The 18,390-nt window shown below is 45.4% G+C and overlaps 1 protein-coding gene across 3 annotated transcripts in view; it reads right to left on the bottom strand.

Annotated features, from left to right (window-relative positions):
- LOC143781303 (uncharacterized) overlaps positions 1-18,390 on the bottom strand; it is a 174,452-nt gene that overhangs the window by 106,167 nt on the left and 49,895 nt on the right. The window contains exon 2 of one of the 3 annotated variants that reach the window (XM_077267845.1): positions 145-238. The exons of 1 other annotated variant lie outside the window; for it this stretch is intronic. In XM_077267845.1, coding sequence (XP_077123960.1) covers positions 145-193 — 49 coding nt within the window. In that variant the 5' untranslated portion in view covers positions 194-238. Of the gene's footprint in view, positions 1-144; positions 239-18,390 lie in introns of those variants that run through there. One more of the 3 variants, XM_077267842.1, reaches the window with a different exon arrangement.

The following is an 18,390-nucleotide window of genomic DNA, read 5'->3' as shown; positions in this document are numbered from 1 at the left end:
CCAGATATCATCTGTATTTATCTGAACGGGGGAATCAATAGCTGAGAAAACACAAAGCATAAAACCTGTCCCAGAACTGTCTGGTTCGGAGAATGTTACTCTTGTCTGCTTTTTTTAATGGTGGCTCTCCACCGGGGTGGTTACCTGTAGGATCGTCCTCTGTGCACCGCTCATCACGCTTTTCTATCTCCATTATGGCTATAGTATTATTTTCAAATTTTCCACCCAGATATCAGATCTGTGAAAGAAATAATGGAAAAATCACAAACAGAAGGAAAAGTAACACAATAAAAAGACCTAAGGAAAAGTCACGTGGAAAGTTCTAGATGACCAGAGAAGATCAGTAAAGAGGCAAGCGTCAGCTCTCCGGACACGACGGCTTTAGTAGATCCTCATAGTCTCCATTATATGATTCTGGAGCATCTCGCTTTATATCTCGGCGTTGTACCGTTCCTCTGTTATTCCTACTGATAATGTGTGAATATATTGACAGCTGGGTGTTACCAGGTGAGGGGGTGTCTCGGCACAGTCCAATCAGTTCACAGGGTAAGTGTATGGACATGCCCTTTTAATAAATATAATTTAAACGCCCAGTTGTCAATTTATTCATAGCTGAGGACCCCTATGCCAAAAGCATCTAGAAAGTTTTTACTCAGGGTCAAGAAACCAGGATCTGGTGACTGCGTCCGGGTTTCCTTCCATGTAATGTGACTCCACGTCAGGAGGTCAGACGTGGATATTGCTGTGCGATAACCAGAAGAGGATCCTGTGGTCAGTGGATCCTTCAGATCTAGATCTGATGTGAGAATAGGCCAGGGCCTATTTAACACTTCAAAGACCAAGGATTTTTTTCTTGCTTTTGTTTTTTCCTCACAGGTGAGGGATATGGTTGTTTTTCATTTTTGTTTTTTTGCCAAATGCATAGAATAGCGGGAAAAACGCAGAAAATCCGCAAAATTAATGAACATGCTGCTTTTTTTACCGCGATGCATTTTTTTTGCGTAAAAAAAACGCATCATGTGCACAAGACATGCAGAATGTATTCTAAATGATAGGATGCATAATGCATGCGTTTTTTATGAGTTTTTATAGCATTTTTATTGCAAAAAAAACGTGAAAAAACCTGTGCACATAGCCAAAGTCTCTTTAATGCGGTTACTTCACAGCATTAATGTCCAATTCAAACACTACAAAGTACCCAGTATCCTCCGCATTGCAGCCAGGAACCATGCCCTCAAGTTTGCAGCCAATAAAATCGCTAGTCCTCCTTCATGCATAGGACAGTTCACCTCCGATACCAGTTGCCGTGGGCGACTGCACCGCTGTGTATGCTGTGGGTGCCAGGCCCCTGAGCTGCCTTGGCTGCTTAGCTCTGCTGGTCTGTTCACATAGATGGAGCACTGCAGAGCCGACCGCTCTGCCCTCTAGCACACACCCGACTGACACTCAGCCCGACACTGGACCTGACACACCTAAACCCTTTACTGCAGGGATTTTAACTGGGATCTGTGGCCTTCAGCCACATGGAAAATCTGGGCCTGGAATGAAACGGACTGCACGACTACCATCCTACAGTCTGTTTCAAAATACAAAAACCCAGAGCAGGTTTTCCCAACTCTGCCCTGGACACTAGCATGACCAAGACTAACACTTATTTTTAGTCTGCACTGCAATCACAGCTACCCCTACATGTGACACTGCGGGTTCTCCCGAAGCGGATTTGATAAATCTGCAGGGCAAAACCACTGCGGTTATCCCTGCAGATTTATCGCGGTTTGTCTTGCGGTTTCCGCTGCGGGTTTACTCCTGCACTCGTTTTACTATTGATGCAGCAATATGCAGCATCAATAGTAATGTTAAAAATAATAAAAAAATGGTCATACTCACCCTCTGACGTCCCGATCTCCTCGGCGCTGCACGCTGCGGTCCGGTTCCAAAGATGCTATGCGTGAAGGACCTTCGTGACGTCATCGCAGGTCCTGCTCGCACAGCAACCCTGAGACCGGACGGCCGCGTGCAGCGCTGAGAGGTTAGTATATCATTATTTTTTATTTTAATTCTTTTTTTTACACAAATATGGTTCCCAGGGCCTGGAGGAGAGTCTCCTCTCCTCCATCCCGGGTACCATCCGCACATGATCCGCTTACTTCCCGCATCGTGGGCACAGCCCCATGTGGGAAGTAAGCGGTTCAATGCATTCCTATGTGTGCAGAATCGCAGCGATTCCGCACAAAGAAGTGACATGCTGCGGAATGTAAACCGCTGCGTTCCCGCGCTTTTTTTCCGCAGCATGTGCACTGCGTTTTCGGTTTCCCATAGGTTTACATTGAACTGTAAACTCATGGGAATCTGCTGCAGACCTGCAGCTGCAGAAACGCTGCAGATCCGTAGCAAAATCCGCAACGTGTGCACATACCCTCAGGATTCTCCCTTGCCGGTGGACGGTCATGTCAGCACAAGCATGTGATTTGTATACTTCTGACCACATTCCGACTAGACATGCCCGGCCTCGCTCAGTTCATTTTCATTGAGTGAGGCCACGCATGTCTATTCGGCACGTGACCGCATGTATATAAATCGCCAGCACGAGAGATTCCTGACAGTGTGCAGGGCGCACTGTGAGAATTCAGAAGTCTGCAGTCACATAGAATGACTGCAGACTCATCACAAACATGGACATCCCCTTTAATGCTCCTAACAAATAAAAGCATGATAATTAGTCAGTATCACAAATAACATTTACATCCAGGTACCTTATAGATGACATCATCTCTGGAGTCGTTCTCTTTTTCTTCATTTTGGCCAGACCTCATGATGAGTTTTCTCATCCACAGCCGTCTCTGCAGACTTCCATCTTCTCCGGTCTTCTGCAGCACATCCCCACACAACGCCCTTTAAGATAGAAGAGTGATTATAACGCTCCGGAATAAAAAATTGCCCCTCACTATATTCCCTGCACAAAATATGACCCCCACACTGTCCCTCTTATGGTACATGCTCTTTACACTGACCTCTCTTTTCCATACCAGCCCCCTCTTCACACTGTCCTCTCACACTGTGTCCCCCCTATAGGGCCCAGTATTTATACTGTACTTTCTCATCACATACACCCAACTTAGTATACGGTCCCCTTCTGGCTGTGCCCCTACACTGTCCTCCCAAGCTATGCCCCCACTACTCAGTTTCTATTCTGTGCCCACTCACTTTTCTCCTCTATACCATCTCCTCACACTATTCCCCTCTCTCCTCATATTGTCTCCTCTCACATCCCCCGTTCACCATACTGTCTCCTCATATATTTGCCCCCTCATTTTCTATACTGCCTGCCCACACATGCCTCTGACTCCCCATACTGTGTCTGCACACATCCCATCACCCTCACTCAACATACTCTGTCCACATATATTTTTCACATCGTTACCCATACTGTGTCCGCATACATTCCCCGTTCGCTCCCCATGCTGTCTGCACTCATCCCCAAGAACCATGTTTCTGCACCCATCCACCATACTGTTTCCTTTTACATGCCCCCCATTCCCACGTAGTTTCCTCGTACATGCCCCCCATTTCCGCATACTGTTACCTCATACATGCCCCCATTCCCCAGTACTGTTTCCTCACACATGCCCACCATTCCCCAGTACTGTTTCCTCGTACATGCCCTCAATTCCACCATACTGTTTCCTCCTACATGCCGAAGGAAATGGTGTGAATCCAGCTCCAGGATAAAAATGCAAAATTTTATTTAAACATTTAAAACACTGCTAGAACATGACCAGCACGAAGGTGACGGAGAGCAACCAGCACCTGGACGCGTTTCGGGCAACAAAGATGAGGACTAAGGGCATCTTTGTTGCCCAAAACGCGTCCAGGTGCTGGTTGCTCTCCGTCACCTTCGTGCTGGTCATGTTCTAGCAGCGTTTTAAATGTTTAAATAAAATTTTGCATTTTTATCCCGGAGCTGGATTCACACCGTTTCCTTCTACATACCAATCAGTGTTGTGGCAGCAACACTTTGTATCCGTGCTCGGACTGACTTCTACCATCTCGTCTGAATTAATGGGTGAGCTGAAATACCGTTCTTTTTTCACCTCCTACATGCCCCCAGTTCCACTGTACTGTTTCCTCGTACATGCCCCCAATTCCACTGTACTGTTACCTCATACATGCCCCCATCCTCCCATACTGTTCCTTCATACATGCCCCCATTCCCCCATACGGTTTCCTCGTACATGCCCCCATGCCTGTGTACTGTTTCCTCATACATGACCTCATTCACCTGTACTATTTCCTCATATATGCCCCCCATCTCCCCCTTTGCTCCTCATTTTGTGTCCTCAAATCTCCCCATACATTAAATCACCCATTCCCCACTCCAAATCTCTCCCCCACACAATAAGTAACCCCATCTCCACTCCATATCTCCCCCACACATTAAATCCCCCCCAACCTCACTCCAAATCTCCCACATCCCCACACACAATAAATACTCCCATCCCCACTCAAATTCTCCCCCATCTTCACTCCTAATTCTCCCCCCAAACTAAATCTCCTCCATGCATTTAACCTTTGGTGTCTTCAGTTTCTCTGGAGCACTCACCATCCATTGGCGTCTCTGCAGCGCCAGCGATTGACGTCAGCAGCGTGATCACATGACAATCACGCAGCTGGCGTCGCTCTGACCTGGCGATCAGAGCTTCAATTGTACTCGCGCCTCTAAGATGTGAGCACAATTATTCCCTGGGAGCCGATGCGCTGCAGCTTCTCTGTGCCGGCTGTCAGCTTGACAGTCGGCACAGGGAACAACTGACTCCAAGTCTGGGGGCAGCAAAATGTAGCCACTGGGGGAGACACTGCGGACCACCGCATTAGACTGCCCGATGGCGCTCCCTGCTGGCTGCACCCGGGGCACATGCACCGTCTGCCCCCCCTCTAGATATGCTTATGAGTAAGATGCTGGGTGAGGAGACAACTGCTGGTGCAATAGTAAGAAAATGGAAGAAATACAAAATGACATTGATCTGGGGCACCATGCAAAATCTCACCTCGTGGGGTATCCTTGACCCTCAGGAAGGTGAGAGAGCAGCCTAAAACTACACATGGGGAACTTCTTAATGATCTCAAGGCAGCTGGGACCACAGTCACCAAGAAAACCATTGGTAACATATTACGCTGTAAAGGTTTAAAATTCTGCACTGCCCGCAACTTGGTCCCCCTGCTCAAGAAGGCACATGTGCAGGCCCATCATCACACCTAGATGATTCTCTGAGTGATTTGGAGAAGGTGCTGTGGTCAGATGAGACAGAAACTTAGGTCTTTGGCATTAACTCAACTCGCCGCGTTTGGAGGAGGAGAAATGCTGTCTATAACCCAAAGAACACCATCCCAACAGTCAAGCATGGAGGTGGAAACATTATGTTTTGGGGGTATCTCTCTGCTAAGGGCACAGGACCACTTCACTGCATCACCATAAAATCCTCAGTGACAACCCCTCCTTCCCTCCGCCAGGACAATAAAAATGGGTCGTGGCTGGGTCTTCCAACAAGACAATGAAACAAAACATACAGCCAAGGCAACAAAGGAGTGGCTCAAAAAGAAGCACATTAAGGTCATGGAGTGGCCTAGCCAGTCTTCAGACCTTTATCCCATAAAAAAAATTTATGGAGGGAGTTGAACCTCCGAGTTGCCAAGCGACAGCCTCAAAATCTAATGATTTAGAGATGATCTGCAAAGAGGAGTAGAGCAAAATTCCTCCTGACATGTGTGCAAACCTCATTATCAACTACAAAAAGCGTCTGGCTGCTGTGCTTGCCAACAAGGGTTTTACGATCAAGTATTACTCTTGTTTGCCAGAGGGATCAAATACTTCTTTCTCACTGCAAAATACAAATACATTTATATCTTGAACTGTCCTCCCACCTCTCCTCCTGTTCCCTCTTTGACCGGTTACAATCTGGCTTCCGATCACATCACTCAACTGAAACTGCCGTAACTAAAGTGACCAACGACCCACTAACCGCCAAGAGCAAGCGACACTACTCTGTCCTCCTCCTGGACCTGTCTTCTGCCTTCGAAACTATGGACCACTCTCTCCTGTTACAGATTCTCTCATCTCTTGGCATCACAGACTGGCCCTATCCTGGATCTCATCATATCTAACAGACCGGATATTCAGTGTCTCCTTCTCCCACACCACCTCCTCATCTTGCCCCCTGTCTGTCGGTGTTCCCCAAGGCTCAGTTCTAGGACCCCTACTCTTCTCCATCTACACCTTCAGCCTGGGACAGCTCAGAATCCCACGGTTTACAATATCATCTCTACGCTGATGACACGCAGATCTACCTATCTGGACCTGACCTCACTTCCTTACTGACCAAAATCCCACAATGTCTGCCCACTATTTCATCTTTCTTTTCTGCTCGCTTTCTAAAACTAAACATGGACAAAACAGAATACATCATCCTTCCACCTCACACTACCCCTCCACCCGACCTATCCATCAATGTCAACGGCTGATCACTTTCCCTGGTCCCGCACGCTCGCTGCCTCGGGGTGATCCTTGACTCTACCCTCTCTTTCAAGCCACATATCCAAGCTCTTGCCTCCTCTTGCCGATTCCAACTCAAAAACATTTCCCGGATCCGTGCATTCCTTGACCTTGAAACCACAAAAACACTAGTACATGGCCTTATCATCTCCGGCCTCGACTACTGCAACCTCCTACTCTCTGGCCTCCTCTCTAGCACTACTCCAATCCATCCTAAACTCTGCTGCCCGACTAATCCACCTGTCTCCCCGTTATTCCCCTCTCCTCTCTGCCAGGCCCTTTACTGGCTTCCTATTGCCCAGAGACTACAGTTCAAAACACTAACAATGACATACAAAACCATTCACAACCTGACTCCTCCATACATGTGACATGGTCTCCCGATACCTACCTACACGCAAACTTCGATCGTCTCATAATCTCCTTCTCCCTCATCTCTTCCTCCCACAACCGCATCCAAGACTTCTGCCGTGCTTCCCCTATACTCTGGAACTCTCTACCCCAACACATCAGACTATCGCCTACCACGGAAACCTTCAAAAGGAACCTGAAGACTCACCTCTTCTGACAAGCCTACAGCCTGCAGTGATCCTCAGTCTACTGAACTGCCGCATGACCAGCTCTACCCTCTCCTAGTGTATCCTCACCCATCCCCTGTAGACTGTGAGCCCTCGCGGGTAGGGTCCTCTCTCCTCCTGTACTTGCGTGTGCCTTGTTTTACTCATGCTTATTGTACTTGTCTATATTTGCCCCGTTCACATGTAAAGCGCCATGGAATAAATGGCGCTATAAAAATGTATAATAATAATAATAATATAAATTATACAATTTGATTTTCTGGATTTTATTTTTTTTACCCTTAAAATTATAGACTGTTCATGCCTGTGTCAGTGAGCAAACTTACAAAATCAGCAGGGGATCAAATAATTATTTCCCCCACTGTATGTGGGGCCCATTATTCGGTATGGAAGACTACGTGGGGCCCATTTTACTGTATGTAGGACTATATGGGGCTCATTATTCTGTATGTAGGACTAGGTAGAAACGAATATTCTGTATGGAGGACTATGCGGGTCCCATTTTTCTGTAAGGAGGACAATGTGGGGACTTTATACTGTATAAAGGATTTTGTGGGGAAACTATACTGTATTGAGGACTATGAGTGGACATTATATTGTATGGAATACTATATGTGGCTATTGTACTGTTTGATGGACTACGTGGGGCCACTATCCTGTATGGAGGATTATGTGGGGCCCATTATTCTTTATGAAGGATTTTGAGGGTCATTATTCTGTATAGATCCGTTATGCTGTATAGGCAACTATGTGGAGACCATTGTACTGTATGGAGGACTATCCAACACAAGAGATGCTCTCAGAAATCATTTAACCATTTGCTCACTCTTTCTATCCTCGGTTATGATCCTTAGTGGTTGAGGATCACAAATTACTCCAGCTAAGTAACAAACATAGGACAAGCTCTAGGGAGGTGGCAAACTGGACTGACCGCAAATCTGAAACTATCCAAACACACTAGAAGTAGCCGGTGAACGTGCCTAAAAATCCTAGACGTCTCAAGCCAGCCTGAGGAACTAACTACCCCTAGAGAGAAAGAAAGACCTCTCTTGCCTCCAGAGAAATAATCCCCAAAGATATATAAGCCCCCAACAAATAATAACAGTGAGGTAAGAGGAAGGCACATACACAGGGGTGAAAGCAGATTAAGCAAATGAGGCCCACTAATACTAGATAGCAGAAAATAGAAAAGGGAATCTATGCGGTCAGTAAAAAACCCTTACAAAATATCCACTCTGAGATTTCAAGAACCCCCGGACCAACTAACGGTGTGGGGGGAGAAACTCAGTCCCCTAGAGCAACCAGCAAGCGAGGAAATAACATTTTAGCAAACTGGACAAGAAACATGATGAATGCTGATAATCAAAAAATGAACAAACAAAAACTTAGCTTGTCTTGGAGAGACTGGGAGCAAGGTAGTCACAAGGAATCTGAAGAGCACTGAATACATTGATAGCAGGCAAGGAACTGAGTATCCAGGTGAGCTAAATAGGAAACCAACCAAGGATAACGAACCAGCTGATGCAGCCAACCTGCAGAAAGACAACACTACACAGTACCGCTTGTGACCACTAGAGGGAGCCCAAAAATAGAGTTCACAACAGTACCCCCCCTTGAGGAGGGGTCACCGAACCCTCATCAAGACCCCCAGGGCGATCAGGGTGAGCCGCGTGGAAGGCACGAACCAAATCGGCCGCATGAACATCAGAGGCGACAACCCAGGAATTATCCTCCTGACCATAGCCCTTCCACTTAACTAAATACTGAAGCCTCCGTCTAGAGATACGAGAATCCAAAATCTTCTCCACCACGTACTCCAATTCGCCCTCGACCAGCACCGGAGCAGGAGGCTCAACAGAAGGAACCACAGGTACCACATACCTCCGCAACAAAGACCTATGGAACACATTATGAATGGCAAACGATGCTGGGAGATCCAAACGAAAAGACACCGGGTTAAGGATTTCCAAGATCTTATAAGGACCAATGAAGCGCGGCTTGAATTTAGGAGAGGAGACCTTCATAGGAACATACCGAGAAGACAGCCACACCAAATCCCCAACACGAAGTCGGGGACCCACACCGCGGCGGCAGTTGGCAAAGCGCTGAGCCTTCTCCTGTGACAACCTCAAATTGTCCACTACATGGTTCCAAATCTGCTGCAACCTATCCACCACAGAATCCACCCCAGGACAGTCAGAAGGCTCAACCTGACCCGAGGAAAAACGAGGATGGAAACCAGAATTGCAGAAAAAAGGCGAAACCAAAGTAGCAGAACTAGCCCGATTATTAAGGGCAAACTCGGCCAATGGCAAAAAAGTCACCCAATCATCCTGATCAGCAGAAACAAAACATCTCAAATAAGTTTCCAACGTCTGATTAGTTCGCTCGGTTTGGCCATTAGTCTGAGGATGGAAGGCCGACGAAAAAGACAAATCAATGCCCATCTTAGCACAAAAAGTCTGCCAAAACCTGGACACAAACTGGGATCCTCTATTAGACACAATATTTTCAGGAATGCCGTGCAAGCGAACCACATTCTGAAAAAATAGAGGCACCAAATCGGAGGAGGAAGGCAACTTAGGCAAGGGCACCAAATGGACCATCTTGGAAAAACGATCACACACCACCCAGATGACAGACATTTTCTGAGATACTGGAAGATCCGAAATAAAATCCATGGAAATGTGCGTCCAAGGCCTTTTCGGGACATGCAAAGGCAAAAGCAAACCGCTGGCACGAGAACAGCAAGGCTTAGCCCGAGCACAAATCCCACAAGACTGCACAAAGGAACACACATCCTGCGACAAGGAAAGCCACCAGAAGGACCTAGCCACCAAATGTCTGGTACCAAAAATCCCAGGATGACCCGCCAACACCGAAGAATGAACCTCGGAAATAACTCTGCTGGTCCATTTATCCGGGACAAACAGTCTCTCTGGTGGACAACGGTCAGGTCTATCCGCCTGAAATTTCTGCAGCACTCGTCGCAAATCTGGGGAAATGGCAGACAAAATCACTCCCTCTCTGAGAATACCAGCCGGCTCAGAAACTCCCGGAGAGTCAGGCACAAAACTCCTAGAAAGTGCCATCAGCTTTCACGTTCTTTGAACCAGACAGGTATGAGACCACGAAGTTGAAACGGGAGAAAAACAACGACCAACGAGCCTGTCTAGGATTCAGGTGCTTGGCAGATTCGAGGTAAATCAGATTTTTGTGATCAGTCAAGACCACCACACGATGTTTAGCTCCTTCGAGCCAATGTCGCCACTCCTCAAATGCCCACTTCATAGCCAACAACTCCCGATTACCAACATCATAATTCCGCTCGGCAGGCGAAAATTTTCTTGAAAAGAAAGCACATGGCTTCATCACAGAGGCATCAGAGCTTCTCTGCGACAAAACAGCCCCTGCTCCAATCTCAGAAGCATCAACCTCGACCTGGAAGGGGAGAGAGACATCTGGCTGACATAAGACTGGGGCTGAAGAAAACCGGTGCTTCAGCTCCCGAAAGGCTTCCACGGCCGCAGGAGACCAATTAGTCACATCAGAACCCTTCTTGGTCAAATCCGTCGAAGGTTTAACCACGCTAGAAAAATTAGCGATGAAACGATGGTAAAAATTAGCAAAACCCAAGAACTTCTGAAGACTCTTAACAGACGTGGGCTGAGTCCAGTCATGAATAGCCTGGACCTTGACTGGGTCCATCTCCACAGTAGAAGGAGAAAAAATAAAACCCAAAAAGGAGACCTTCTGTATTCCGAAGAGGCATTTTGAGCCCTTCACAAATAAAGCATTAGCACGCAGGACCTGAAACACCATCCTGACCTGCTTCACATGGGACTCCCAATCATCAGAAAAGACCAAAATGTCATCCAGATAAACAATCATAAATTTATCCAGATATTCTCGGAAGATGTCATGCATGAAGGACTGAAACACAGAAGGAGCATTAGAGAGTCCAAAAGGCATCACCAAGTACTCAAAATGGCCTTCGGGCGTATTAAATGCTGTTTTCCATTCATCTCCCTGCTTAATGCGCACAAGGTTATACGCACCACGGAGATCTATCTTGGTGAACCAACTGGCACCCTTAATCCGAGCAAACAAATCAGACAATAGTGGCAAAGGATACTGAAATTTGACTGTGATTTTATTCAGAAGACGATAATCTATACAAGGTCTCAAAGAACCGTCCTTCTTGGCCACAAAAAAGAATCCTGCACCAAGAGGGGAAGAGGATGGGCGAATATGTCCCTTCTCCAAAGACTCCTTTATATAACTCCGCATCGCGGCATGCTCTGGTATAGACAAATTAAAAAGTCGTCCCTTAGGGAATTTACTACCAGGAATTAAATTTATAGCACAGTCACAATCCCTATGAGGGGGCAGGGCACTGGACCTGGGCTCATCAAATACATCCTGGTAGTCAGACAAAAACTCAGGGACCTCAGAAGGAGTGGAAGACGCAATAGACACCAACGGAGTATCGCCATGAATTCCCTGACAACCCCAACTTGACACAGACATAGCTTTCCAATCTAAAACTGGATTATGAGCCTGCAGCCATGGCAGACCCAAAACGACAACATCATGCAAATTATGCAGAACAAGAAAGCGAATCACCTCCTGATGTACGGGAGTCATGCACATGGTCATTTGCGTCCAATACTGAGGCTTATTCTCAGCCAATGGCGTAGCATCAATTCCCCTCAGAGGAATAGGAAATTCCAAAGGCTCCAGGACAAAACCACAGCGCCTGGCAAACGACAAATCCATCAGATTCAGGGCAGCACCCGAATCCACAAAAGCCATAACCGGGTAGGACGACAAAGAACAAATCAAAGTAACAGACAAAATAAATTTAGGCTGCATAGTACCAATGGTGACAGGTTTAGCGAATTTTTTTAAAGCGTTTAGAGCATGCTGAGATAACATGAGTAGAATCACCACAGTAAAAGCACAACCCATTTTGACGTCTATGACTTTGTCGCTCAATTCTGGTCAGAGTTCGGTCACATTGCATGGACTCAGGTCTCTGTTCAGAAAATACCGCCAAAGGATGAGCAGATTTGCGCTCCCGCAAACGCCGATCAACCTGAATGGCTAAAGCCATAGAATCACTCAGACTTGTAGGGGTGGGAAACCCCACCATAACATTCTTAACGGCCTCAGAAAGACCTTCTCTGAAATTTGCAGCCAGGGCACACTTATTCCATTGAGTAAGCACCGACCATTTCCGAAATTTTTGACAATACACCTCTGCTTCATCCTGACCTTGAGAGATAGCCAGCAAAGCTTTTTCTGCCTGATTCTCAAGATTAGGCTCCTCATAAAGCAGTCCAAGAGCCAGAAAAAATGCATCTACATTAAGCAATGCAGGATCTCCTGGCGCCAGAGAGAAAGCCCAATCCTGAGGGTCGCCACGCAACAAGGAGATAACAATCTTAACTTGCTGAGTGGAATCACCAGAGGAACGAGGTCTCAGAGATAGAAATAACTTACAATTATTCTTAAAATTTAGAAACCTAGATCTATCTCCAGAAAACAACTCAGGAATGGGTATCTTTGGTTCTGACATAGGGCTATGAATAACAAAATCCTGAATACTTTGCACCCGTGCAGTAAGATGATCCACACTAGAAGTCAGAGTCTGAACATTCATGTCTGCAGCTGAGCTCAAAACCACCCAGAGTTCAAGGGGATGAAAGAAGCTAAACAGACTGCAGCAAAGGAAAAGCGGGAGGAAAAAAAAAAAAAAAAAAACAGTACTCAGGTCTTCTTTTTATCCCACTTCGGCGATGCATTAAACACTTTTTGGCCTGCTATACTGTTATGATCCTTAGTGGTTGAGGATCACAAATTACTCCAGCTAAGTAACAAACATAGGACAAGCTCTAGGGAGGTGGCAAACTGGACTGACCGCAAATCTGAACCTATCCAAACACACTAGAAGTAGCCGGTGAACGTGCCTAAAAATCCTAGACGTCTCAAGCCAGCCTGAGGAACTAACTACCCCTAGAGAGAAAGAAAGACCTCTCTTGCCTCCAGAGAAATAATCCCCAAAGATATAGAAGCCCCCAACAAATAATAACGGTGAGGTAAGAGGAAGGCACATACACAGGGGTGAAAGCAGATTAAGCAAATGAGGCCCACTTATACTAGATAGCAGAAAATAGAAAAGGGAATCTATGCGGTCAGTAAAAAACCCTTACAAAATATCCACTCTGAGATTTTAAGAACCCCCGCACCAACTAACGGTGTGGGGGGAGAAAATCAGTCCCCTAGAGCAACCAGCAAGCGAGGAAATAACATTTTAGCAAACTGGACAAGAAACATGATGAATGCTGATAATAAAAAAATGAACAAACAAAAACTTAGCTTGTCTTGGAGAGACTGGGAGCAAGGTAGTCACAAGGAATCTGAAGAGCACTGAATACATGGATAGCAGGCAAGGAACTGAGTATCCAGGTGAGCTAAATAGGAAACCAACCAAGGATAACGAACCAGCTGATGCAGCCAACCTGCAGAAAGACAACACTACACAGTACCGCTTGTGACCACTAGAGGGAACCCAAAAATAGAGTTCACAACAATCCTCCTCCTAGTCGCAGGAGATATCTGTCCCAATCCTGGCCCCTCATGTTATAGCAAGTCGAACCCCTCAATTGCTACACTGAGAAATCCCTCAAATCTCATTAATATTCCCTGCATGCCTTCAGTCTCCTCTTAATTGTGCCCTTTGGAATTCTCGCTCAGTGTGTAATAAACTCTCCTTCATCCATGACTTCTAACTTTCTGATTCTGGCTCTTACTGAAACCTGGATCCAACAGTCAGACACCACCGCTGCTGCTGCTCTTTGATATGGAGGACTACACTTCTCTCACACCCAAAGATCGGACAACAGAGCAGGTGGAGGCGTTGGTCTGCTCCTATCAACCAAATGTACCTTCCAAGTTATCCCCCAAGTACCCTCACTTGTATTCCCTTCGTTTGAGGTCCATGCTGTCAGAGTCTACATCCCCTTCGCCATGCGAGTGGCGGTGGTGTATCGTCCTCCAGGTCCTTCCCATCAATTCCTGGATCACTTTGCCACCTGGATTCCACACTTTCTCTCCTGTGACACCCACACCCTTACCATGAGAGACTTTAAAATCCCAATTGCTTTTCTCCTCTCCCCATCTGCTACTCACCTTTTATCTCTAACCTCCTCCTTCGGCCTTTCGCAGCATACTAACTCTCCTACGCATGAAGACAAACTCCCTCGACTTGGTCTTCTCCCGGCTTTGCTCAGTGGATGATTTTACAAACTTCCCTCTCCCACTTTTTGACCACAACCTTCCTTCATTCTAGGTTAAGAACTACCATCCTGCTCAGGTCACCCCCACTTTCCACACTTACAGAAATATACAAGCCATTAACACCCAAAAACTTATGAAGGACTTGCAGTCCTCATTGACCCCTATCTCCTCCACCTCATGTCCTGATTCTGCACAGAAGAATTATAATGAAACACTGCACAGTGCCCTGGATGAAGCTGCACCTCCTATACACAGGACCACTATTAGGGCATTACTGCCCTTACTGTTGTATGGGGCCCGGTTGGCAGAAGGAAAGAGGAGGGCCTGGAAATGCTGGCTGCTTGGGCCCCTCCCCTCTTTGCTTCAGCTCACCGGGAACCAGGGGCAAGGGGACTGGTAATCGCCATCACTTACTAACTGTAATAGAAAACATGAGGAAAAACAAGAGCTTTTATATTCCAGAATATAACCAAAATAGTACCAAGACGTAATAAACTAGTGTGAGGCAAAAAAAGTATAAGAAAATATATATCTTTATTAATGTATAAATATATGAGCCAAACACACTCTTACAAAAAATATAACACAAAAAACACAAACTGGACAGGTCCACAGGATGATGATACAAACTGGCAGGGGCCGGCGATCCAATACAAAGAGGTGCTGACAAATGTGTACCCAACCTACATACAATATCCATAATAAATATACGACTAACTGTCATGTGACAAAGTATGTCTGGAGGGCAGAGCAGCCTAATGAAAATACACTAGAATAAATAGGGACAAAATATACCACACGTCACAGGCAGCAACAGACCAGGATGTAATAGATAGTGACACATAGTACCCTGGCCATGTTCTCATAGAGCAAGCAGTGTAGTGCCAAACATGTGTGAAAATAGAATGATAGGCATATCTTACCCATGGACGCCGGAACCAACTGCACAGATACCCCACGTCTCCTGTGACGTGTGGTATATTTTGTCCCTATTTATTCTAGTGTATTTTCATTAGGCTGCTCTGCCCTCCAGACATACTTTGTATATTTATTATGGAAATGGTATGTAGGTTGGGTACACATTTGTGAGCACCTTTTTGTATTGGATCGCCGGCCCCTGCCAGTTTGTATCATCATCCTGTGGACCTGTCCAGTTTGTGTTTTTTGTGTTATATTTTTTGTAAGTGTGTGTTTGGCTCATATATTTATACATTAATAAAGATATATATTTTCTTATACTTTTTTGCCTCACACTAGTTTATTACGTCTTGGAACTATATTGGTTATGTTCTGGAATTTAAAAGCTCTTGTTTTTCCTCATGTTTTCTATTGTTCTAGTGGAGTTTTCCTCTAAATATGGTCACATTATTATATCAGTTCTGGCATGTTATCATTACTAACTGTAATGCTGCTTTAGGATATGAGCACACGTTGCAGATTTGCCTGCGGATTTTTCTGCACTAAATTCTCATAGAATTCTATTAGCGCCGGATTGCACCTGATGGCCTCACGTTTCATCCGTTTTTTGCTGGATCATTAAAAAAAAAATGTTTCCGCCGGACGGGGATAACGTACAGAAGAAAGTTTTTTTTCTGTCCGGTGAAAAAACGCCCAGCAACAGATCAGGCAAAAAATGTATGAAACGGAGATGTGAAATCATGAATCCGGCCTCCGAATCCGGTTTCTCATGAATTTTTTCCATTGAAATCATGCACATTTTCCATTCTCTCTCTCTCAAAAAAAAAAACCGGATCAGTTGCATTAATTTTTCACTATTTGCAACAGATCCGTTTTTTCGAAAATTCGCCGGATCCTGCCTGATGGATAGATGTAGATAGATATATGGATATAGTAAATATAGGAAAACTGACTGAACAGCAATCTAGTCTGAACAGGTGCATAACCAAAAAAGTCTTACATAGCAAATAGATAATGGCTGCACTCAATTTTACTGTGCTAAAGCAGGAAAATGTGCGATACATGAAATGTAAATAGCACACTGGCTTGTGAAATCTATGAAAAAACACATGAGATGCTTAGCACAAGATTTGGCCAAAAATTGTGAGCCCATCCACCAAACGTCAAGGTAATCTCAAATCGGATGGGTACCTGACCTGTCTGCCTAGTGTGAACACTTACCTATGGCTAATAACATGGAAAAGCCTGCATTTCTAGGGAGGTCAGAACCAACTGTGTTTGAATGTAATTAAAATCACAGCATGGTGAAGGGCTAGTGTTCACACTAGGCAGACAGGTTAGGTACCCATCCGATCTGAGATTACCTTGACGTTTGGTGGATGGGCTCACAATTCTTGACCAAATCTTGTGCTAAGCATCTCATGTGTTTTTTCATAGATTTCAGTCAGTATGCTATTCACATTTCATGTATCGCACATTTCCTTGCTTTAACGCAGTAAAATTGAGTGCAGCCATTATCTATTTGCTGGATATATGGATAGTTAGGCTACTTTCACACATCAGTTGTTTTCAGTCAGGAAGGATCCGGCGAATTTTTGATTAGGAGGCGGATTCGGAGGCTGGATTCATCATTTTACATCTCAGTTTCATAAGTTTTTCGCCGGACAGAAAAAACGTTCTTCTGAACAGGTTTACTAGGGACCATTCATGTCAGACTAATCTGATCAGCTTCTATGAAGAGGTAAGTTCCGGACTGGACCAACGGAACCCAGTGGATGTAGTGTATATGGACTTTTCAAAAGCTTTTGATACGGTGCCACACAAAAGGTTGTTACATAAAATGAGAATAATGGGGATAGGGGAAAATATGTGTAAGTGGGTTAAGAGCTGGCTGTCAGGACTCTGAACATTTTTTACCTTTTGTGCATTACTGCCCTTTTCCAACATGGCATCTTTGGTCTCATGTGCACTTGTCTTCCTGCTATAAAACTCCACCCCAGCCTTCAGTCTGTGCTAGATTATTCTGCTTTGCATCCAGCTCCTGATTACTCCCTGGCCTTGCACTTGCTCCTGTGAACCTTTGTTGGAGATCCTGCCACTCTGCTTTGAGTTCCTGCTGCGTACACCAGTGTTCAGTAATCCTCCATCTGCTGCTCGTGTTACTTCCATCTGCATTTGCTGGACATGTAAGCTGTTTGTTGCTCTGCAAAACCTGAGACTATTAACCAGGCCTCCCTGGTTGAGCTAAGATATGATGTGAACTGCCTTATAGCATATCTATCTGTGTCTGGACTAAGTCAAGGATCTTTTCGTGTCAAGTTTCCTCAAGAATAACTGTGCTTCATAGACCTTCCGTTTGTTTGCATCTACCTCTGAAGTTTCCTATTGACTGCTAAGCTGCGTTTATTATTTGCACCAAGTGTTGTGGACTTGAGTTTCTCTCTGCACCTGTTTGAATCACCGTGTGATAATATAAACTTTACCACTTATAAAACTGTGTCCTGTTGTCTTGTTCCACGCAAAGAGTCTCCTGAATTATCCCCTATAATTATTACAGAATAATCTAGCCTAAAAAAAAAAAAAAGGAGACTGCTGGAACAATGACTGCAGAGAGCAGATTAGATCAGGTGTTTTCCATAATTAGATCACTGGAGAAAGATGTGGATGGTCTGCAAAAGAAGTTTGGAAGCTTTGAACACAATCAACAAGTGTTTGGACAAACTTTGCAGGACTTAAGCAATTGCATGGCAGCCCAGGAAAACAAACTTGCTGGCATAGAGTCCCAGTATGGACGGGCTTTTCAGGACATAAGCACGCAAATAGCTGCACAAGTGACTTTATCCTCTGGGCAACCGCCACCAGCTAGCCTACCTAAGTTGCCCCCATTCAGATTTAAAGGTGACCACGACACATTTCGTGGCTTTGTGAATCAATGTATGCTATATTTTGATGTGCATGCTGACCATTTTCCTACTGACAGATCCAAAGTATTGTGTGTAATAATGCTACTGACCTCACGAGCGCTCGCCTGGGCGAATCCGATGA

Source organism: Ranitomeya variabilis, chromosome 6 (assembly GCF_051348905.1).
Source record: "Ranitomeya variabilis isolate aRanVar5 chromosome 6, aRanVar5.hap1, whole genome shotgun sequence".
Lineage (NCBI taxonomy): Eukaryota > Metazoa > Chordata > Amphibia > Anura > Dendrobatidae > Ranitomeya > Ranitomeya variabilis.
Note: the sequence above shows the minus strand (reverse complement) of the source record. Positions and strands in the feature narration are given on the sequence as shown.